Here is a 9,098-nt window from a genome sequence, read left to right on the forward strand (position 1 = left end):
TTTTTTATGGATTCAGTCGGATCATTGTCTTGGAGTGTGACGATGAATGCAGATTTCTCTTTTCTTTTTTTTTTTCTTTGAAACCAATCAGACAGTTTCAACAGATCAGCTTGTGTTTGCTCTGCTGATAGGTGTGTGTGTGTGTGTGTGTGTGTTTGGTGGCATTTGGGGGCAATTTTAAAACAAAACGCCTACCTTTGGGGAAAACTGGTGCATTTGGGGACAAAAGTCGAGTCCCCATTTGGTTTAAATGCCATTAGTGGGTTGGGGGTTCGGTTTAGGACCAAGGTGTGAATTGAGCTTAGGTTAGTTTTAGGGTCAGGTACCGGTGAGGTTAATTTTAGGGTAAATGGGGTTTAGGATATAAAATTACCAGAAAATGAAAGGAAGTCAATCCACAGTCCCATTGGGGATATAAAAACAAACCTGTGTGTGTGTGATATTTTAGAGCCCATCATCATTAATATTAGCATCATAATTATCATATGGGAGTAAAACAGTGGGCTAAACTGGTGTTTATTAGCTTAAATGACTGAAGTTAAAAAAATCTTTAATGTAAAAATGCAACAGGAGCCAAATTTATGTGTAGATAAAAATAATAAACAATCTTTAAAAATCACATAAAATCTTATTAAATGATTTTAAGATAGCAGAGGCTTGTTTTGAATGAAGTGGACAGAGAGTTGAGCTGCCTGACTCATTTACTTTTTGTGAAACAGTCGAACAGTTTTCTCTTTTAAGCTGTTTTTTTATTTATTTTCTCACAAAGGCTGTTTGTTGGTGTTTGTGCTGCTTTATTCTACATCTTTGCCGTCCCTTTAGGCTCTCCTTACTACGACAACGTGAGGCCCCTCTGCTACAGCGATTCAGACGCAGTGCTGCTGTGCTTCGACATCAGCCGACCTGACACTGTGGACGGAGCTCTGAAGAAGGTAGGATCCACTTCAGGTGGTGTCCTCTTTAAAGAGGAACTAAACTCAAAATCAACTTTTTTACAAGTAAACTGTAAATTGGGCCTTTAGGGTATTATCTTTATATTTCTGTGCAAATTTATACATTTACATGTAAATTTGTTTTAGTCTGCAACATTTAGTCTAGAAAGGTGCTAGTGCTGCCCTCTATGGGTTGAACGGTGGCTACTGCAGTTATATTTTCCTATTGGTTAAAACAGTACATCTTGGTACATGCTTACATACAGCTCCTGGTTCAGATATAAAGCCTCTCTCTCAGAGATGCCCCTGCAGAGGCACAGTGGTTGGAATAGCGAGCTCTTCGATGAAAATTTGTTACAGCTTTGAACATGATATAAGCTATGATGTTGCTAGCATCACTTAAACCCACTATGGTTACTCTCTGCTAGTTCTCCTCACATGTACAAGTTCAGAAATGAACCCAGCAGAGGGAGGAAAAGAGGCGTGGAGCAGAAATCAGCTGAGCTTGAATTGCAGTGCGATGCATGGACGTGTGCCTCGTGTCAAAAAACGAACGGAAGTAACTTACATTAGTGATCTTTGTGTTCAATATGTTTTTAAACAAACTTTAAAGTTGCTGTTATGCATCATCTTCAATATTCCCTTGGTAATAAATCTGTTTAACCCGACAAGCGGGGTGCGCCTTGGAACCACAGGGTTTTTTCACACATCGGCCTGCCTGGCTCTGACACTACCTCCACCTCCGTGGACGTGTGGTGTGGGTGTGGGGTGGAGCAGAAGAGAGCCGAGGATGAGAGCTTCTCTGTTGAATGATCCCAGTGGGACAGAAGACGTGTCAGTCCTGGACTGAGCTGTCTTAGGAATTTCAAATGAACCATTGACACAAACAAAAATGAAAAAATATCCTCCGTTCTGCTTTGCACCAAAGTCACATTTTAACAGTCTGTTGCCAGAACTTTACGGGTTAGTTTGTAACAGCTAAATGTGAGTTTGCAAGTAAGTCGTGAAATTTCACTTTTTCAGAAATGTTCTCAGAAATGTTAGCTAGTTCCCTCGTCCTGACCACACCTCCTCGCTCATCACACTTGGCCTTGCCCCTCAGTGTCTCTTGGAACCGCCCACTTTGTTGGAAATTTTTTAACTTTTCCTGGGGGCGGGGCTATGCTTTCACAGAGGCGGTCAACATGCTGCTCTTTATGGCAAGCCATTTTAACATAAATTTGACTTTATTTGACTACCTGCGATTACATTCTAGATATCTAAAAATGAGTTTTGACAAGGAACAAGTACGTTTTGACTATCCTGAATTCAAGACATCTTCAATTACATTTTGATGGGTCAAAAAGCCTTTTAAGATATCTCAAATGACCTCACTTGATTCATCACTTGAAGGGCCGCACATATCGATATCTCAAACATAATTATGACTAGTCAAAATTACATTATCTGATTACATTAGATATCTGAAAAAGAAATTGCACATAAGACCCCCCTACTGAGCTGTCCAAATAGTTGCCTGCAGATCTTTGCCGTGCTGTAATGACAAACAATAAATTATCTGTGTTTCTCAATTCATGTTGAGTTGAAAAGATAAAAATCATGTTAAAAACACCAGAATTAGAGTTGGATTGACCTGACACTGCAGAGGTACGGTAAGGCTAGTGGTTTAGTAAGACTAAAATGCCTTACATCAAAATGCTACATCTGTGACATTACAATTATTCAAGTTATCTTGAATATCATTCTCACTAGTCAGAATGGTAATTCCATGATATCTGAAATATAAAAGTCATATACAGTAGATGAAAAAATATTCAAGATATCTCTATTAAAAGGAACTGTGACTAGTCAAAAATACAGTTAGTTAGTTAGTTTTGACTCATTATTTGCTTTCAAGATATCTGCAATAAAATTTGCACCAAATAAACCTTTATATGTACGTGATATTTAAAAATACATTTAAGATACTGGATCTTGAATAATGATGTCTTTAGTCAGAACAAAAAGTGATATATCTTGAAAGCCAATAATGACAAGTCAAAACTAACTTAGCCATACCTAGATCTGTATTTTTGACAAGTCAAAATTCCTGCTAAGATATCTTAAATTAAAGCCTGCATACAACTTAATGGCATAGCTGACGTCCTTCATACTGTTCAGAATGTAATTAGAGATAATAATAATAATAATAATAATAATCTGTCTAGTCACAAACCAGTTTCAGATATCTGCAATGGAAGTGTGGCGATTTTATATTAAAATGGCCTGCCTTAGATCTCTGTCATATCTACTCTGACACTTGTTTCTCTCTTTTTGTGTGCAGTGGAAAGCAGAGATTCAGGACTTCTGTCCCAACACTCGGATCCTCCTTATAGGCTGTAAGACAGACCTGCGCACAGACATATGCACACGCATAGAGCTGTCCAATCAGAAACAGGCTCCAGTCTCATACGAGCAGGTTTGTATTTCCTCGTTATCACTTGCAAGAAAAAAAGGAGATCTTTGTGTCTGTGTATGCTTATTTGGCTATTGTGTTAGCAAAATATCTCATAAACCAGAGGACATATTTTATTGAAATTCCCAGGAGTCGTACTTCTGCACCTCATTCAAGAGACGACCACAAACAACCTGAACCAACATGAAAATGGTTGTGACTCATTCTAGATATTGAGCTATAATTTGATGTGGTTGTAGCTAAGAGTTATACTGTACATAGTCTGAGTGTTCACAGATCGCACCAGATTTGTTTTTAAAATGTTGCCATTAACTATTACAGTCAACTCTGCTTGTCTGTTAGCAAAATATCTCACAAACCAGCAGATTTGATTAAAAACATGAAGAAAATAATCTTTGGGAGTACACCTGCATCTCATTAAGGTTTAGATGGTTGTCACAGCTAACGGACAGCCAACACAAAAAGGCTATAACTTGTTATAGTTTACAGGTTTTAAGCTAAAATATGGTGTGGTAGTAGCTGAGAGTCATCCTCAACACAAACTCCAAGCCCGCACTCATCACTGGAGAAAACTCTGGCCTGGATTCGAACAAAAGGAAGTTAGTTTCTTTCTGTTTGTCTTGTTTTAAATCGTCTCTTTCTTTCTTTTTTTTCTTTTGTTGTTGTGTTTTAGGGTACGTCACTGGCCAAGCAGCTCGGAGCTGAGGCTTACCTGGAGTGCTCAGCCTTCACGTCGGAGAAGAGCATCCAGAGCGTTTTCCGAACTGCAGCTCAGGCCTGCATCAACAAACTCCACCCCGCCGACAAACCCAGCCCGGTCCGCCGCCTCTCCAAGAGACTGCTCCACCTGCCCAGCAAGACGGACCTCCTCTCCTCCACCTTCAGCAAAGACAAGTCCAAAAGCTGCTCCGTCATGTGATCTCAGCCCCGGGGCGGGGGGCCATGCCGGGAGGAAGGAAAGAACGGACGAGAGAACTGTACCGCAGGCGTTCAGAGTGCGATGGGGGAGAGAGAGCAACAGTGCGAACCTTTGTTTTCTTTTTCTTGCTGCGTCCCCTCTTATCTCCTGTCAGCCGCACAGTTTCTGCAAAGAGACAAAAGATTTCATGTAGATTTTAACAGTCCCGAACAAGCAGAGCATCACTGTAGGGTGCAGATCATGTAAGTGCTGCTGCAAATCAGCTTCAATAAGAGTTTTTTTTTTCCAGGGGTGGGGGAAGAGGTTGTAAACTCCACATTTGACTGCACTGGAGAGATAAATCCATTTTAAGATTTGATGCTGGTGCCGCTTCCCATCCATCTCCATCTGAAAGTCCGTTAAAGGTCACAACACGGGCTGAAAGACAGGAACGTAAAACCCGACGGTGACAGGAAGCCAGGTCCGCAGAAACGCAAGTAATCCCCCCGCTCTTTGCTGCAGCCTAACCTGCTCACAGTATTTTATTTGGAAATTAAAACTGACGGCAGAGGGAAAAAAGGTGGAGAGGAAAGGAGGGATTTGGCAAATTTGCAAAGGCCGAGAGGGGACAAAGTGAGAGTGCATCTGAAGGAGTGCGGCGTGACTCAGCACTCACACCAGCCCCAAGGTCGACCAGGTTGGACGCATCGTCTTAAAGACATTCTGATCGCGTCTTCGGTCCACTCCCTCCTGTTTCCCATCATCCACTGCAGCCTGATTTGTTCAGCGAGCCTCGGGTTTTAGCTGCGTTGTGCCGATTAAAACGTCTTTCCAGCCTGCTGAGTGGAAAACAAAATGAATTCTGCCTTCATCTTGGTCTTTTAGAATTACAAGGCAAAACAAAAAATTACCAAAAAAACTGATCTTCTTATCTCTGTATATTTTAGGTAAAGCAGAGTTGTACAGATTGTAGTAAGATAATGTTTAAATGAATACGCAGAACCAGAGTTAGCTTCAGTCTGTGTATGGTTTGTTCTTTGGTTTTTCCGTTTCAAAATAAAATCCCCAAAAAAAGAACATAAAAATATAAAATCAAACTAATTGAAACTCCTCAGTGTTTGAGTTTAGCTTCAGCTATCTAGATCCAAAATAAAATGAATGGTTTTAATATGTAGTGATTCCGGAAATGATAGAAGTTGCCAAAAAATAAAAAAAAATAGAAACCATTCCTAAAGATATTGGCAATGGCAGCAGTCAAACCTTATTCTGAGTTCAGGCCATAATTTCTGCCAGAAAGTCCCAAATGGTGCACTAACAAAATATAACGCCTGTCTTTGCTTTAACTATTACTGCAAAATTTTGCAATTTTTTAGTTTTGCAATAGTCTTTTTTTCTAATTATTTCTCTTTTTATTTTGAAACGAAAAAAACAACAACGACCCATACACAGATTATCTTCTCTTTTGTGTTTGCTTTGTTTTTTTTAATTGTCAAAACCTGTCTTTCATTTTCTAATGACTCAGCAGAACGGAGAGGCGACAGCACCGGTGTTCACCTCTTCTTGGTGTTTTGTTGTAACGACCAGCCGCAGTGCATGCTTTAACAAACACAAACGACTTGTCTGGCACTGAGGACTTTTTACATCACGACAAGAAAACTCCACTTTCCTGATGCTGCAAAGGTTTTGGGAGATGCACTCATAAAAAAAATCACAAAGGAGGTTCCCTTACAACTATATATTTGTATTTCCTATAAAATAAGTGAGAGCTGGGAGCAGATTTCTGCACTGCATCTATCTGTTATACAGCCGTGGCCCCTTAGAGAGAGGAAGAATTTGAGACTCCCACTGCAGTGGTTTGAGAATATTTTTTGAGAACCCGCCGTTACTTCTTTGTTTTTGAGATGATCTGTACTACAAACCCAGTCTGTGTTCCAGTGATCTCAGGGCTGTAGACTCAGTGCAGTTCCAGTTAGACTCAATAGTCCATCCTCAGGAGATTAAATGAAGTTTGTGTAAAATAGATGTTCCCCTTTGAGCGCAGTTAGACTGAACCCCTGTGAGACGATACAGAAGGGGGATAAAATAATTAAACCCCCACAATCAGGCAGGACCTGTCGATTATTATTATTATTATTATTATTATTATTATTATTATTATTATTATTATAGTTTCCTTTTCAAAGTGAGGAGCTGAATCTTTCCCAGGGATGTTCCTGCTTGTGGCTGTCTCGTCTCTGTTCGGTCTCGTGGCGTTATCGGTTGTTGGCAGCTCGGCTAATGGAGGACTCTGTGATTTGTAGGTCTGCACTGGGAAGCCCGGCGATGTGCCGGAGCGGAGGAATCTGAGCGTGTTGCCTGGCAACAGTGTGGGCCAGGGCAGTTCCTGTCTCCCGACAGTGGGGAGGGGTGGCTCTGGGGGGGGGGGGGGGGCCTCATCTCACCTTGTCTTTGTAGCATCAGGCAGAAGGAAGCCAGGCGGCGGTGGCTGGACACACGGAGGGGGGCGGAGCCTACGACGTGAGCATTTTGTGCTGAAAACTACAAAAAGTGTGTTTGTGGCTCTGCTGCAGTGATTTTTTTTCAGCCTCTCTGTGCCGCGTGGAGCATCCCGCCGTCTGAAACACGTTGTTAATTGTCTGATATACAAACACTGCTTCAGTTTCTCTTGCTTGCTTTTGCAGATTTTATTTGTTCTCATTTGTTCTATAAGGTCTCCAACCTGCTCGTATAAACCTGCTTAAGTTATTAACCTAACTGTATTTGTTATTGCCAAAAATTCTTTATTTAAATAAATATGCCTGAAGTACATTTGTGTCTACTTCAATGTTAAACACATTTTTTAATGGGTGTATGAGTTTAAGTCAGTTTTGTTTTTAGGTTGTTTGTCTCATAAATTTCCTCTTGGGGTTTTTACAATCAGTGTTGAAACAGCTGCTTGAGTTAAAAATGCCTTTAACAGGAAGAAATGGGGAAAAAAAATCAGGAAGTTGAGAAGTTTTTTCCTCTTCCACAAAGGAAAGACGACCCTGGATGTCGTGTTCTGACTGCAGACGTTTGAAAACTAAACTCAGGAGGAAAAACTACAGTTTAGTTAAACCAAGCCACGAGGAGGACATCCTCATCTTAATTTTATTTCCTTTGGTGACCGACAACCTGACTTTTCACAGAGTTTTAGGAAGCGTATTAAAGCAGAACAAAAACCTATTTGTGAAATGTGATCAAATTCAAGGCTCTCTGACAGAGAAGGACTGATAGCACGGCGACACATTGTCTAACAAATGAATGACAATATCTTGTTGTCCTGGTCAAGGACACGGTGGTCCACTTCCTATTCCTCACTAAGAAATGAAAAGATACAGATAAGAAAAAAAGAAAACTTTGACAAAAAAACCTGAGAGATATGTCTGGTATGAGCCAGATTTTCAACTACCAGCTTTTTGGAGATCAGTTTATCAGTATAAAAAAAATACAGTTTAATGAGTGTCAAAAGTTGAAACTGAGGAAAAGTTGAGAAAACATTTAAAATACTGGGGAAAAAACACATTCAGTTAAACAAAACTAGATTTTTTGTTGTTTTTTTACATAGCTGTTTGAATAAAACAGGTCAAATGTAAAAGAAACCCAAAAAACATTAAAACCATGTCTGGATTGTCCCTACTGAGCCACTAAAGAAATCAAATATCTGATTATTTAAAACACTTTTACCTTTATTAAACATTGTTTCTATTAAAGATTTAATGGCAATAAACTGCCTGAGACACCATATCAGTTTTTATTTTAGGGATGTCCTGATCCAGATTTTTTGGCTCCCGATACAATCCGATTTTTTCAATGATTAGTCTTTCAGATACCAATCCAATACCTTTATTTTTTATTTCTTTCCAAGTGACCAGGTTGGTAGTATTAAAGCGAGCCCTGCTGTTCCCACCATGAGAAACATCCAGTTTGAAGATTTTGAAAGATGCAGTTTCAGCATCATTGTTTTCCACTGAAAAGTGTTCCCACACTGTGGACATGGTTGCTTTGTGTGCGTCTTGACTTCGTAACAGCAGTTGTAAAGCATGATGATGCTGAAAACTGTCGTGAAAACTGGATCGGCCCGATCACATGACTAAATCAGATTCTACCCGGTTTTCAAAAAAATGGCCATATCTGCCACTGATACCGATACTGAGTATCTAATCGGGACATCCCTAATTTATTTAACCCAAAATAACAAAAAGGAAACTTTAATCAGAAGCTTTTTTAACAAATAAAAGGCTGGTGAAGTCTTTGTACCAATGGATTAGTTGTAATGAAACTAAGAATAGAATTCAAACAGATTAACTTCTGGTTCATCATCTTCAGATTATTTCACAGTTTATTGATGTTTGCGAACACAAAATGTCTCAAACTCAGTCAGTTTTACAGATATTCAGCTGAAATACTCTGTGGCTGATCTTTGTTTCAAACTTGGTCATTACCTGTTGTCTATGGCGTCAGCTTTGTTTGTCTGTTAGCAAAATATCTCACAAATCACTAAACAAACCGTAATGAAAGGTTTAGTAACGATTCAATTCACAATGGCCTCCGCAGCTTTACCAAATACAACAAAGGCTTTAAGTCTTTGCACTTGACAGGTATTGAGGTAAAGTTTGTTCTGGTAGTAGCTGAGAGTCATCCCCAACAAACAGTCCGAGTGCTGACAGATGATGCAGGGTCGAATGAGATCACTTGTGACGTTATTTTCAACGTTTGACTCTGTCACTTCTCATCAGAAGAAGGGCTCTGGCCTGAAGTGACGGGTGACATGCATTACCTCTAAGGAATTTAT

The 9,098-nt window shown here is 39.9% G+C and overlaps 1 protein-coding gene across 1 annotated transcript in view; it reads left to right on the plus strand.

The window, feature by feature from the left end:
• The window catches only part of LOC106516767 (rho-related GTP-binding protein Rho6), a 17,407-nt gene extending 10,314 nt beyond the window's left edge, over positions 1 to 7,093 (plus strand). The window contains exons 3-5 of the mRNA XM_014007275.1: positions 823 to 932; positions 3,256 to 3,390; positions 4,061 to 7,093. Coding sequence (XP_013862729.1) covers positions 823 to 932; positions 3,256 to 3,390; positions 4,061 to 4,306 — 491 coding nt within the window. The 3' untranslated portion in view covers positions 4,307 to 7,093. The remainder of the gene's footprint in view (positions 1 to 822; positions 933 to 3,255; positions 3,391 to 4,060) is intronic.
• Positions 7,094 to 9,098: the final 2,005 nt, after the last annotated feature.

Source organism: Austrofundulus limnaeus, unplaced genomic scaffold (assembly GCF_001266775.1).
Source record: "Austrofundulus limnaeus strain Quisiro unplaced genomic scaffold, Austrofundulus_limnaeus-1.0 Scaffold41, whole genome shotgun sequence".
Lineage (NCBI taxonomy): Eukaryota > Metazoa > Chordata > Actinopteri > Cyprinodontiformes > Rivulidae > Austrofundulus > Austrofundulus limnaeus.